The sequence below is a fragment of the Leuciscus leuciscus genome, assembly GCF_965113295.1.
Source record: "Leuciscus leuciscus genome assembly, chromosome: 4".
NCBI lineage: Eukaryota > Metazoa > Chordata > Actinopteri > Cypriniformes > Leuciscidae > Leuciscus > Leuciscus leuciscus.
In genome coordinates, this window is record NC_138728.1 from 29,600,312 (window position 1) to 29,615,892 (window position 15,581).

Genomic DNA, 15,581 nt, shown 5'->3' on the forward strand with positions numbered 1-15,581 from the left:
TTTTATTAATAAACCCATTTATACTTTTAACTGTCTCTGTGTTTGAAAACCCACTTTTTATAAAGTCAATGAAACAAAAGATCTATAAAGCTACAGGCTCTATATTATAAAACTACTTTGAGTAGTTTTAATTTATAAACCCAAAGAGGTTTTGTCTTCGTGGCCAGAAGACAAACTTTCTTGGAGTTTTGTAAACAGGAATACTTCTTCTTAACTGTAATGATCAGACAGTACAGAACGAGGCATTTCCTATAATTGATAAAGTAAATGCATATGCGATTTATGAATTATGACCATGCGTTATAAATATTAATATTGCCAAAATTCCCTATATTCTTGAGCTAATTCGCATTAACCCAGAGGCATTTACGTTACAATGATATAACAATAAACAGCATAAATTAACAAAAATTCCCTGCTAACCTTTTTAGTGGAATCCATCTTCAAGACTGAACCATACGTGGATGTTATCCTTGCATGGATTTCATCCAGCCTTGTCAGGATGTCTTGGCTGTAGACGGTGAGCAGCCACTTGCAGCTTGGCACCACTGTAGGCTCTGGGGGTTCCTGGAACTTTATTTGCGACACCCCGGGTCCTTTGAGGAAGTCCACACATTGGGTGGTGTACCGGGCCAGACACTGGAGCCACTCCTCGCTGTGGTTCTCACGCAGCTGTTTAATATCACATATCACAGGCATACCTTAGGAAAAGCAAAATTCACACATTCATATATTTTACATATTTGATTTGTAAAGTATTTGCAAACATATGTGATATTGGGCTATCAACTGGATGTGGAATGAAAGTGTACTTACTTCCGCGTGAGGATGACCCGAAACTCAGAGCGATGGCCCAGATTCAGCTGTTGCAGGACAGTCTGACTCCAGGACACATGCGAGGCTTTACACTTGGTACAGATGAGGGTTTCTGTGACCATGTTGTACATCCTATCGATGTCCAAAACCTGCCGTGCCCTTTTGTGCAGACCGCCTCCTGTCAGCTGATGCTGCCCACAGGCAGAATTGGGACAGAGAACCTTGACCTTCCACAGCTTGTACAGCATCCACAGCAACAGAGCATGGCAAAAAAAATCTGTCTGGAGCTGGAGCCTGATTTTAGATAAGTGCTGGCTGTGGTGGGTAATACCAGAGCTGTAGGTTGTCTTGAAGCTCTGGTTTTCCCTTGGGCCCTGTTTTAAAAAGCCTGCTGGCAATCCACCTGTGATCTTCTGGTGGCAAGGTCTCCGACCACAAACGATGCAGTCGAACTGCAGATGCAGCTTGCAATATTGCCCCCGAAGGAGCAGTCTGTGAAGGAAAAAGACAAAACATTTAGTCTAGCAGGTCATTTATTTAATTAGCGCTTTATCTATCCAGGACTACCCTCATATAAAATAGAAAATATTGGATGTCAAATACATACTTAAGGTAATAGAATAAAATGTATACATTTGTTCCAAAAGGTTTCAGAATTGTGTCAGCTGCTAGCACTATTTTGTGTGACTCTATGGAGTTGTGACAGTTAATATGCAAATTCAATTATTTTAGACCAATAAAAATTTAAATTACTTACCGAGACAATAGTGCAAGAGTCTGCAGGACTGGTCACATCTGCAGTGGTTCTGGAGACAGAGGCTGGAACTCCAGGGTCTTGTGCCTGTACAATCAAGCAATGAAATATAATACATGTTGCATCTATAACAAGAGAAATTTTAACTAATCCTAGATGGAATTATACAACACTGTTCAAATGTCTAGGTTCAGTAATATTGTTTTTGAAATATAATTAAAATACAGTCTAAAACAGTAATAGTGGGAAATAATTGCAATTTAAGATCGCTGCTTATTTGAATCTGTTTTCAAATGAATTTAATGCATCATTGCTTCATTACAGTATCAATTTCTTTATAAACAAATACTGACCCCACCAACTTTTGACAGTAGTGTATATAAAATCTATATCTAAATCATTATGCCAGTACTAACAGTACTTACAGAGACTGTGGTGCTTGGTGTAGGGGCACTGGACACTGCTGTGCTGGGCTGGTCAGCAACCTGAGATGGTCTCCTAGCCACACTCAGATTTGGCTTTGCAGCAGATATGTGGGACCCACCAAATCGTGGCTTGGTAAACTAAAAAAGGGCAAAACAAATTCAACAAAAAGACAAATTTAACGTAACAGCACATTGGCAAAAAATATATAAAAATGTAAAATTAGTAAATGAGAAAATATCTATTCTTCCTATATTTCATTGTATAACTAAAGGAACTGCTTTCATTCTTTGTCTTAATTTGTTTCTGTGTATTACCACCCTCTGCTATTTATACAGACTGAAATAAGTACAGTTAGAATAGAAAAATGTGTGGGAAGGTATTGCTAGAATGTGAGAATATTGTAATTGTGATGGGGAAAGATAAGACCCAAAAGCGAAGTAGAGGAACAGTTTCTTTAATATAGAGAAAAGTCAGTATAACAGAAATATGCTTCCTCTTCTTAGAAAAATAACAGAAATGTCGCCATCAAGGCTGTCGCTCAAAAACATGAAACAGAAAGTCTCGTTCCGAGTAGGCAACGGCAAGCAGTCAGAGAAGGGAATCCAGCGGGCGCTGTCCTCTGATCTCTTATGAGAAATAGCGGCAAGCAGTTGGAGAGGAGAATGCTCTGGGTGTTCGTCAGCAACCGGCAGGCTGGACAGAGTGCAGAACAAAAGGTTACAATCGAACAGATAGGAATAGACCTGTGCCTGGCTGGACGAATGATCGGTCTTGCATTAGAGTAGACTCGGACAGCACTCAGACAGGACTCAGACAGGACACGAACAGGACTCGGACAGGACTCGGACAGCAGGTAAAGTGAAGCCTCTTGCATGAGTTGAATACGAAATAATCTGGCAAAGAAGCAGGGAAAAAGGGAAGCTAGAAGTAGCAAACACAATTAGAGAAAACAGAGAACAGGTGTGAAGGAATTAGCGTGATGACAAGTAGTAACTAGAAACAGCTGAGGATGAGGAAAGGAGAGCTGAGGTTATGTGTGTGTGTGACCAGAAGAGGGAGACAGAGAAAGATACCAGAATGATGACAGTACCCCCCCCTCAACGAGCGCCCCCTGGCGCTCCCAAGGGAGGGACCTGGCGGGCCCGGAGGAAATCATCAATAAGCGAGCGGTCCAGGACGTCCCGGGAAGGAATCCAGCTTCTCTCCTCAGGACCATACCCCTCCCAGTCCACTAAGAACTGGTGTCCACGACCCCGACGACGCATATCTAGAAGTCTACGAACGGTGTAAACAGGGGCTCCCTCGACACGAACAGGGAGAGGAGGGGGAACACGAGGAGGAGCGCGCACGACAGGCTTGATGCAAGAGACATGAAAAACAGGATGAACACGACGAAGGTTGGGAGGAAGTTTCAACTTGACGGCGACAGGATTGATGATCTTAGAAATCTGAAAAGGTCCGATGAAACGAGGGACCAGCTTGCGGGAAGTGGCCTGGAGAGGCAAATTAAGTGTGGAAAGCCACACTCTCTGGCCGCAAGCGTATCTAGGGCTCTTGACACGACGTTTGTTAGCGGTTCTTTGAGTACGTGCCCTTGAACGACAGAGAGTCGACCTAACCCTTCTCCAGGTGCGCTTACAACGTTGGATAAAAGCCTTTACCGACGGTACATTAGACTCTGCATCCTGAGAGGAAAATAGAGGAGGCTGATACCCTAAGCAGCAGTGAAACGGGGAAAGACCGGTAGCGGACGTAGGCAAGGAATTATGGGCATATTCGGCCCAGGGTAGTTGTTCGGCCCAAGATGAGGGGTTACGGAAGGCCAAACTACGCAGGAGTCGACTGATGATCTGGTTGGTGCGCTCAGCCTGACCGTTAGTCTGGGGATGAAACCCAGACGAGAGGCTGACGGACGCACCAATCAGACGGCAAAACTCCCTCCAGAACTGTGACGCGAATTGGGGTCCCCTATCCGAAACAACATTTGAGGGAAGACCGTGAATCTTGAAAACATGAGTAACCATTATCTGGGCCGTCTCCTTGGCAGAGGGAAGTTTAGCGAGCGGAATAAAGTGCGCAGCTTTAGAAAATCGATCCACGACGGTCAGGATGACAGTATTACCGGTCGACTGGGGAAGACCTGTAATAAAGTCAAGTGCGATATGGGACCAAGGGCGAGATGGAACGGGGAGGGGTCTAAGAAGACCGGCCGGCGGAGAATTACTCGACTTAGTCTGAGCGCAAACGGTGCACGAAGCGATAAAGCGTCGCGTATCACGTTCGAGAGTGGGCCACCAGAAACGTTGACGAATGACAGAGAGTGTGCCCCTAACGCCGGGATGGACAGTCAATTTAGAGGAGTGAGCCCACTGAAGCACCGCTAAACGTGTAGTAACTGGTACAAAAAGACAATTCCTAGGAACATTACGTGGAACGACGGAGCGGGAAAGAGCGCGTTTAACTAGTCTTTCGATTCCCCAGATAGCCGCTCCAATTACTCGACCTGGCGAAACGATCACTTCGGGAGTCGAGGCAGCGTCAGGGGAATCAAAGAGGCGAGAGAGAGCGTCGGGCTTTACGTTCTTAGAGCCAGGGCGAAAAGAGATAGTGAAATCAAAACGACCAAAGAACAAAGCCCAGCGAGCTTGACGAGCGTTAAGACGTTTGGCGGAGCGGATGTACTCTAGGTTTTTATGGTCAGTCCAGACAACAAAAGGAACAGTAGACCCCTCTAACCACTGTCGCCATTCCCCTAAAGCCAAACGGATGGCGAGCAGTTCTCGATTTCCAACATCATAATTACGCTCTGCAGGCGAGAGACGGTGGGAAAAAAAAGCGCAAGGATGAACCTTGTCGTCAGTAGAAGAGCGCTGAGAAAGAACCGCTCCGACGCCGACTTCAGACGCGTCAACCTCGACTATAAATTGTCTTGTAACATCTGGTGTCACAAGAATGGGAGCGGAGGTAAATAGAGATTTTAAATGATCGAAAGCCTCCTGGGCAGGCTTAGACCATTTAAAGCACGACTTGACTGAAGTAAGGGCTGTAAGAGGCGCAGCTACTTGACTAAAGTTACGTATAAAGCGGCGATAGAAATTCGCAAAACCAAGAAAGCGCTGGAGCGCAACACGAGAGTCAGGAACTGGCCAATCGGTTACCGCCTGTACCTTAGTGGGATCCATCCCAATGCCATCTGTCGAGATAACGGAACCCAGAAAGGTGACTGACGGTGCGTGAAAAGTGCACTTCTCTGCCTTAACAAAAAGACGGTTCTCTAGGAGACGCTGAAGGACTCGGCGTACATGTTGTATGTGAACCTGGAGAGAGGGGGAGAAGATCAAAATGTCGTCAAGATATACAAAGACGAAAATATTGAGCATGTCCCTTAGGACGTCGTTGATTAAAGCCTGAAAAACCGCGGGAGCGTTGACCAGCCCGAACGGAAGGACCCGATATTCGAAGTGACCTAACGGGGTATTAAACGCAGTCTTCCACTCGTCCCCCTCCTTGATGCGAATAAGATGGTACGCATTACGTAGATCCAATTTAGTAAAGACTTTAGCTCCTTGTAACAACTCAAAGGCGGATGACATAAGCGGCAAAGGATAGCGATTCTTAATGGTTATGTCATTGAGTCCCCTATAGTCTATACAAGGGCGCAAAGAGCCGTCTTTTTTCTTAACAAAGAAAAAGCCCGCGCCAGCCGGAGAGGAGGAAGCGACAATAGTACCGGCGTTGAGAGACTCAGAAAGATACTTCTCTAAAGCGTCGCGCTCGGGAGCAGACAGGGAATAAAGCCTTCCGCGGGGCGGTGTGGTGCCGGAAAGGAGGTCAATACTGCAATCGTAGGGACGGTGAGGGGGGAGAGAAGTGGCCCGTGAACGACTGAAAACCGCCCGCAAATCATGGTACTCCTCCGGGACCCCGATCAAATCACCCGGTTCCTCCTGAGACACAGAGACAAAAGAAACAGGAGGATTAACAGACAATAAACATTCGACATGACAAGACAGGTTCCATGAAAGAATACAATTATTAGACCAGTTAATGTGGGGATTATGCTTAACTAGCCAAGGGTGTCCTAGAACTACTGGAGAGTAAGGGGAGTGAAAAACTAAAAAGGAAAGAGTCTCGTGGTGGTTGCCTGACACAGTGAGCGATAAGGGAATGGACTGCAGATAAACCCTAGGAAGGGAACTACCATCTAGGGCAAAAAGGGGAGTGGCCTCCTCACGTCTCTTCAGGGGAATACCTTGTTTAAGTGCCCAAGACTCGTCAATGAAATTCCCTTCCGCACCAGAGTCAATCAAAGCGCTACATGAAACAAAGGAACCAGACCAGCGTAGGGTTATAGGAATGATGGTGCATGATCTTGATGGAGAGATCAGAGAGGTAGCGCTCGCCAGTAATCCCTCCCCTACTGGCGAGCGCTGGCTTTTACTGGGCAAGCAGAAACATAATGGTTGGGTGCCCCGCAATACATGCACAGACGATTAATGAGGCGGCGTTCCCTTTCCTTGGCGGAGATGCGAAGACCACCGAGTTGCATAGGTTCAGGCTCAGAGTTGGAAGGAAGGGGGCTGGAAACAGCTGACATAGAAGATTGCGAGGCGGAATCCAAACCTCTGGTGCGACGGCGAAGATCAAACCGCTTCTCTATACGGATGGCCAGTTCGATAAGAGGATCCAGACGGGTGGGCAGTTCGCGGGCGATTACCTCATCCTTGACGTTGGCGTTAAGCCCCTCTAAAAAACGTGCGACTAAGGCTGGCTCATTCCATCCACAGGTGGTCGACAGGGTGCGAAATTCAATGGAATAATCCACTACAGTCCCTCTGCCCTGGCGGAGAGACGAAAGTATGCGAGAAGCTTCTTCCCCATGAGCCGAGCGGTCAAACACCCGTATCATCTCCTCCTTAAATGAATCAAAACGGGTGATAAAATCTACATCGGCCTCCCAGGCGGCGGTCCCCCATTCACGAGCTCGTCCAGTCAAGAGAGAGATGACGTAAGCCACCCGGGCTCGCTCCCTCGAGTATGTTGTGGGCTGAAGGGAGAACACAACCTCACATTGAGTGATAAATGATCGACACTGAGTGGGCTCACCGGCGTAGCATGGGGGGTTATTGATTCTGGGCTCAGGGGCTTCCGATGACCTGGAAGGAACAGGTGGATCTGTCCTGAACTGATGAACCTGTAAAGACAGATCGGTGAGTTGGGCAGCCAGCGTCTCAACTGCGTGTCGGGCAGCGGTCAGCTCCTCATCATGTCGACCGAGCATGGCACCTTGCAATTCGACCGCCGTGTGAATCGGACTCTCCCTCGCTGGGTCCATGGTGGCCAGATTATTCTGTGATGGGGAAAGATAAGACCCAAAAGCGAAGTAGAGGAACAGTTTCTTTAATATAGAGAAAAGTCAGTATAACAGAAATATGCTTCCTCTTCTTAGAAAAATAACAGAAATGTCGCCATCAAGGCTGTCGCTCAAAAACATGAAACAGAAAGTCTCGTTCCGAGTAGGCAACGGCAAGCAGTCAGAGAAGGGAATCCAGCGGGCGCTGTCCTCTGATCTCTTATGAGAAATAGCGGCAAGCAGTTGGAGAGGAGAATGCTCTGGGTGTTCGTCAGCAACCGGCAGGCTGGACAGAGTGCAGAACAAAAGGTTACAATCGAACAGATAGGAATAGACCTGTGCCTGGCTGGACGAATGATCGGTCTTGCATTAGAGTAGACTCGGACAGCACTCAGACAGGACTCAGACAGGACACGAACAGGACTCGGACAGGACTCGGACAGCAGGTAAAGTGAAGCCTCTTGCATGAGTTGAATACGAAATAATCTGGCAAAGAAGCAGGGAAAAAGGGAAGCTAGAAGTAGCAAACACAATTAGAGAAAACAGAGAACAGGTGTGAAGGAATTAGCGTGATGACAAGTAGTAACTAGAAACAGCTGAGGATGAGGAAAGGAGAGCTGAGGTTATGTGTGTGTGTGACCAGAAGAGGGAGACAGAGAAAGATACCAGAATGATGACAGTAATTCAACAGGAACCTTTTAAAATGACTTAAAATCAAAACTAGTTTGCACATAGTTTGTAAGAGAAAGCGTTTATTAACAGTAATGAAGGTTACACTTGAAATGGCTACAAAGCAGATGCATGATGACTTAATTAATAATACGTGTATAATTAAATGTGCATAAGTGGAATTTTACCTGAGAGATACAGAATGAAAGACGTAGCTTCAATAGCCAGTTGAAAAAGATCAAGAGAGATGCCATGACGGACGTGAGTGTCCTTTTCCTCTCTAATTGGGCTCTGCCATTATTGGTTAGAGAATACGAGAGCAGAGCCCAGAGAAGAAAGAGAGATCACATAGGTTACATTGTTCTTTCACCATTTTACTTGATCATGTGACTAAACCCACCTGAGACGGTCGCCCCTGTACAAGGTGTGACAGCTGGCAGGTAGGTGTAAAAACATACCAGCCATTTCCACTGAACTTAAACCGTTATACTTTAAAACGTATATTGAAATTACAGTTCTTTTAAAAAAATGTTATTACCTTTGACAAACTTGGTATTATTTTCGATGCAGATGAAGTGGGCTGGGGTGGGAGCTGATGCTGACTCTGCTCCATGACCTCCAGTGGTGGTCCAGTAGCGGCAGACTGTTGTTCCACAACCCTTGGTGCTTGTCCACTAGAGGCTGTGACCTGCTTAAGACAACCACAAAAATACGGGGGCTAGGTTAAATCGTTTTGGACAAAACTTGTATTAATAAAAATGATTTCTTAAAAAGAAAGCACACACGACATATTACATTATGCGTTCTTACCTGTTGTCCGAAAATACAGTAAAGGTTACCGAAAAATATTTTTCGCGGTCCGCCGTTAAAATGAAGCTGCCTGACCTCCGTGACAGTGATGCTCGACGTCTTTTTGACCTCTGACACGCCCCTGAGGATTATGTCATTACTTCGTACACCTTCGGCTCAGTTCGGCAACTTGATTGACACTTGGCTAGCTTCCTGACTTCACCTAGTGGTGATAAGCGTAAACGTGCCGTCGACATTTCCTTGTACTCTGATTGGTCAAATGTTGAAAATGATAAGAAAATATTGTACTCTGATTGGTCAAATGTTGAAAATTATAAGAAAATGTTAAGAATGGGGCCCTCTGATTGGCTGCAAATGTTATAGTGCTTCGACGTGATTGGCTGTGGCGTTCAACATTGTTCAACATTAGCCCCATATTGTCGGACTATCCTTCGCTTGCCGGTTCGATCCCCGACCAGTAGGAAAAATGTGGCTGGGGGAAGTGGTAGAGCACTATCCACAGATGAAGTGGTCTATCTAAAAAAATAAACTGAAAATGTGTTGTTTGTGAAAATGTTAACTTTTTTAATTTCAAATGAAACAATTTGCAAAAGTTAAAACATATATGAACATATATGTAAACATATATGAAAATATATTTACATATATTGAACTAAAATATATTTATTGGGCCAATATCAAATATTTGCATATATTCCAAAAATATATTTTGAAAATATATTTCAAATATATTTCTTTTGTCTATGGTTACTGACTGATTTGCAGCAACAAAACTGTTTTTCGTGCTATAGCGCTAAAGTTAGTATGCAATTCCTGCTTTTTTTCCAGAAAATATATGTAATGGTGGCTGCCCCAAATCAAATTTTATTATTTAATAAATGTAAATTTAACTTAAATTGTTCGGGCGCCAGACAAGTCAAAACTTGTCAATAAAAAAAAAATATATATGTAATGAAGTTCAGTTAAATAGCAGAAAATAGCTCAAACCACTGTTATACAAAATAAATTCCTTCCAATACCCACAATAGCATAGAATAGGGCTTAAATGAGACACATTCAGAGATTGAAGGGTTTCAGGTCAAAAATATATTTTAAGTATTTTGTTTAAAAAAAAAAAAAAAAAAAAAAAAAAAACAGTTACACAAAGTTCAATTTTCACACAGAGTTAAAAAAAAACAACAACCAGCAAACAGATTGCTGCTCAAGTTCAGTTCACGTAGCTTTCATTTAACAAGATAAAGAGAGTCTTTGATTCATGTATTATAGTTCGTCTTTTTACAAACTCAGCTTTTCGTGTTCAATTTCAACCAAAAAAAAAAGCGTTTGGTGTGTGCGTGTGCAATGAGCGTGTGTGTGCTTTCCGCCCATCCCATTTGGAAAAGTGAAAAGCTGGTATGGATTTCTTCCATATCGCCACACATATAACGTTAATGCACATCAGCAACTCACCAGAAACACCAACAATTTCAGACACCTTGGTTCACGCATAATTTTTTATATATGTCCCTGTACGCAAACAGGGACAAGTCATAGAGCAATGGGAAACCCGCAACTGCAATGATTAACTTCTCCTCCATTTTGCTTGGAAACTAAAATGTGGTCGGAACCAAAGTTTACAGGATGGCGTTCTCTGGAATCCTTTTAGGTGGAGGATTTCTACATTCTGATTGGCCGCCGCCGAACCGCTTCATAGCTCATTACCATGAAGTTGACCTGAAAAGCGGCAATTCCTTATGTATTATTCAATATATTGTAATATATTAACACAATATATTATTATATTATTATAAATGTTAATTCAATATATTGAGCATTCATATATAGGGAAATATATTTTCTTTATCATTAACCCTTTGACACGTACGATCACACCGGTGTTATTAGTTTTGGCTGGTCCCTGGAGCGTACGATCACACCGGACCGGTGTGATTAGAACGTTCAGTGAGTGACGTGATCAACTGCTAAATGAAAAATGACTGGCATTGAGCCAGAGACGGACGCGCTCAGCGCTTGTCATTTATCACAAGTCAACTGTTCAGTGTATTTTAATGTTTATTTTAGGTTTCATACACTTTAAATTACATTACACAATAACAAAAATACTAGTAAAAACTAAATAGTTTGTTATTGCACACTAATATCTATAACACCAAGATAACCTTTTAAACATTATGTAATATTGTTTTATTCGATTCAAACACACATCTTGTAGATAAAACGGGCGTTTCACACACACATCTTGTCAATACGCGTGAGCAGCGCGTATTTTTTCCGGCGTGCATGTTAATCAATGAGTGCATTCACACCGGGAGCAGGAGCAGCACGTGAGATGCAGTGAAGCGGGGGTTACTGTTATATATTTCGGGAGACATGGATGATCTTGCATGTTGTAAATCCAGCAGGCTCCGAGTCCGACTCCATCAGTGTTGTAAACAAATAATGGATCCAATGTCAAATGAGGCAGAAGAGGTCAATTCATTGTCATGGAAGGCAACCAACCATTTTAATCCTCCAGGCCCAGGCAATTTTGATAACCAGTTGCGTGGTGTGCAAAATCCACCAGAATCACCCAGTGAGGTCAATTGTTTTAAATTGTTCCTCACAGAAGATGTCATGGGAGAAATTGTGGAGGAAACAAACCGCTATGCCTCTGACTTGCAAGAAAGGGAAATGAAAGGAAAACTGGTTAAATGGGTTCCAACAAATATCCCTGAAATGTACACATTTTTAGTGTCAGTTCTCCTAATGGGGGTGATCAAAAAAACATCACTTTGTGATTACCGGAGCACAGACCCCATGCTCTTGACACAATTTTTCAGGTCTTTGTTTTCACAGGATCGCTTCCTTCTGCTCCTCCGCTGTCTTCACATCGCAAACAATGCGACAATGTGAAAAAAATCAGAAACATATTCACTGCTCTCACCTCCTCCTTTCATGGCATTTTTGTGCCATACAGGGATCTGTGTGTGGATGAGTCTCTGATGAAGTGGAAAGGCAGGCTGGCATTTCGTCAGTTTATTCCATCTAAACGGCACAGATTTGGGGTCAAGTTTTCTGTTTTGTGTGATGTGCTCACTGGTTATGTGCAGGACATGATCATTTACTCCGGATCTACCACTGACATCCAACATTACCAAGGACTTGGGATTTCTGGGTCTGTTGTGATGACACTTCTAACACCTTACCTAAGAAAAGGTCATGTTCTTTATGTGGACAACTGGTACAGTAGTCCCACACTTTTCCAGCACCTCTTGTCACTTGGCACTGGAGCTTGTGGGACTGTGCGCACAAACAGGAAAGGGATGCCAAAGTTCACCTGTAAGATGAAAAAAGGTGAGGTGGAATTTAAAGAAAATGGATCACAGTTGGCAGTAAAATGGCATGACAAGAGGGATGTTCATGTCCTCACCACAGTCCACTCAACTGGTATGGCAGCCACAGGGAAGCTGGATCACATCACTGGGCAACCAAGGATGAAGCCAGTCTGTGTGCTGGAGTACAACAAAAAGATGGGGGCAGTTGACAAAGCTGATATGATGACTGGTTTTCATGAATGCGCCAGAAAGTCTACCAAGTGGTACAAGAAGATCTTCCTTCACCTACTTGACACTGTTTTACTCAACAGCCACATCGTCTACCAGCAAATTACTGGTTAGAAATGGATACAAATCATCCAATAATAAATACAAACAAGATAAAAATGATACACTTTTAAATTAATGTAATATAAAGTGTTAAAAACTTTTAACACTGTGGAAGTTGGGTATTTATAAATATTAATGTTACTTGTATATTCTCCTCACTCCCTATTTATTGATGTGCTCTACTATGAGTAGAAAGGAAATCACCTCCCTACAATTCAGGACAAACCTGATGAGAGGGCTGTTAGAGGATTACAGCACATTGCGGTGTCCAACCAAAGGAGGGCGTCCTGCCTTAGACACTCCCTCTGCGCCTTACGGCCAAGCATTTCCCATCTGAAGTCCCTCAGACCACTTCCCAGGGCAGCAAGACCAGGCGTCACTGCAAGGTCTGCCTCTCCAGCACACGCAAGAGCAAGCAGAGGCGCCTCACCAAGCACATGTGTGTGCCATGCAACACTCCCTTGTGTGCTGTCCCATGTTTTGAGGAGTACCACACACTGAAGCATTATTAAGCCTGGAAAAAGTCAGAGTATATTCATTAATTGATGATGATACTATTTTGATTATTATTCATTATAATTAGATTTGTAATTATATTAGTAAGTATAAAGGTATACAGTTTGTTTTAAACAAAAACTTTTACCAAAAGTCAGAGTATATTTATTGATTTTTGTTTTGTTTATGATGATACTATTTTGAGTGTTATTCATTGTAAATATGTTTTTTATCTGTTTTATAATTATATAAACGTATAATAGTTTGTTTTAAACAAAAACATTTACCTTACATTGAAGTTGTTCCCAGGAAATTGTGAAAGGCTCACTGAAATGTCAAGGGGAAATGGTGCCTCGGCACATCTCAACTGACTGCATCATCTAGGCCTTAGGATGGTTCCACAAAGAATTGACTGCACATACAACATGGATTTACTTCAAACTAAAGATTTGACTTTACATACAGCAAAAGACACTGCATCTGTTTGTGTCTCATTAGCTAATCCAGGATGGACCTAAAAAATACTTTAACCTTACAGTTCATTAAATATTTTAACACAGCTAACTCAACATTAATTGTTTTTTAATCTTCACAATGTATAGCCAGAGGACTATCACAAAAGTATTTAGGAAATTAAAGACATACTAGAGTATGTCGGTTTAAAGCTGCTTTGTATTGTTGTGTATTTTAAAAAGCTCTATGAATGCAAATAACTTCATCACAAAACATACCTAAAAATGTTATTTCTTTCATTAATCAGTATAAAGATAAAATATTTTTATATGAATTAAGGGGTTTGATTGATTACATTAAGATTTGTGATTCTGTAATTTTATTATACTGTTCTTTAGTCAAGGCTAGACAACCAATTAATATTTATACTAAGTACCCACAAAACATAGCTAGCATTCTGTCATTTATTTAAATGTCTAAACTGTTAATAAGAAAAATAGTAATATACACTATTTTATGGTTCTTTTAATTTTAAAAAAGTGTACTTGTAACATATTGCGCTGATTATTACGATAAAAAATAATGACATAATTATAATTGCATTACGAATTGCTGTGAATACGGTAAGGCAGTATCAGGGCAGTATAAGCTCAGGTAAAGCTCATAGCACGATCATCGGATAACGTTAGCTGTATGCTATGCTACTATCTAAGCTAACTAAAAAAACACACTAACAACGAGAAATGTTTAATTTCACAATCTATAGCTTCGGTTAAATACTAGTATATGAAACGTATTGTTAAAATACATTAATGACTCGTTATAACGTACAAACGTCTTCTATAATAAAGTGATTTTGTATGATTTGTAACCAGGCACTAAAGCGATTCCTCATAAAACGTGCTTTGAACCAATCGGATTGCTTGGGTCCTAAGCTCGGACTCATCTCTTCAATAGAGCATCCCAGTCCCGCCCACAGCCGGTGCCGGTAGTAAGAATTCAATACAATTTCTCCATTGACAGTTGGGGTATAAGCCATAAAAACGTAACCATACATGGTAGACTTAAAACCAGCTACGGCTGTACTAAGCGATTGTATACTGTATGTTTATATAAACGCCAAAAGTTCATGGGGCACTAACATTGTTTTGAGAAAAATGCCTGAACAATCCCACAATCCCACAGTGATGCATCTGATTGGTGGAAGTCGTGTAGCTGTCTGGTTAAACCCCGCAAAGGTCTGTGAAGACTGAAGATCATTAATAAAAAAATTTTTTTTTTTAAAAACCTGTGTTGCGTTTTTGCACGGTAGACTTATCAAGGCAATCATGATCTCCTTGGCTGCCATGATGGCTTTTTTCAAGGAGGAAAACAAAAGTGTTCAAAGGGGTGAAAACCACTTCAAATCGGGTCATGTAGTTGAGTGTAGCGTGTCCGAGGGTCAGCTTGTGGGTTTTGTAAGGGCCAGCATGAGGGACAAGACCTTTTTAGTTAGTTAGCATTATCGTTCACTTTAGCTAGGCTACTGTAGCCTTCATATGGTATGAGTCATATCAAGCATTTTATGATGCCACTGTCAAAACAACATTTAGCCTAGGCATACCTCTTCATGCATTTACTGAACATTTGTGTAATAATTCATGGCAAGTTAATAAACTGAATATGATGGTGGTCCAAGAGCAGACCATGCACCGGTCCATGCATCAGACCGGTGGCGTGGTGCACTTTCTGGTTTGCTGACCATCACTTTTTAATTTTCACTTGTTGTGGACATTAAGAAAATACATTAAATGTTATTAAAATTAAGGATGAACTATAACTTCATGAATAAAATGAGCATGGACCTCAACCTGTCCTGTCAGCAGAGTGTCCTGTGTCATAAAGGGCTTTGAAATAAACACAAACTACATGGTTGTTATACCTATACCATAAACTATATGGAAACGACATGTGTTGACGACTGAGCGGTGATTACAGTCAGGTACAAAGCACTGCACCATGTTGCTAACGTTATCGTTAACCGCTTTCACACGCGCACACAATATAAAATACACGATAAAATACACAATGATAAATATAAAATTCAAAACACAATACCTATATAAAACACTATTATTTACACTATTACTACTGAAAGAACTGCTATTAACTGCACATTCAC

At 42.3% G+C, this 15,581-nt stretch overlaps 1 protein-coding gene and 1 long non-coding RNA gene across 2 annotated transcripts in view; one reads left to right on the forward strand and one right to left on the reverse strand.

Moving 5' to 3' along the window:
- LOC309497712 overlaps positions 1-15,581 on the forward strand; it is a 73,888-nt gene that overhangs the window by 39,269 nt on the left and 19,038 nt on the right. The gene's annotated exons all lie outside the window — the stretch shown is intronic.
- Positions 1,117-9,064, reverse strand: LOC309496368 (uncharacterized protein; the record flags this gene model as incomplete). Its single annotated transcript, XM_082166362.1, has 5 exons — positions 1,117-1,308; positions 1,574-1,657; positions 1,996-2,133; positions 8,557-8,706; positions 8,969-9,064. The coding sequence occupies 5 exons, from the start codon at positions 9,062-9,064 to the stop codon at positions 1,117-1,119; spliced, it is 660 nt and encodes a 219-aa protein (XP_082022488.1).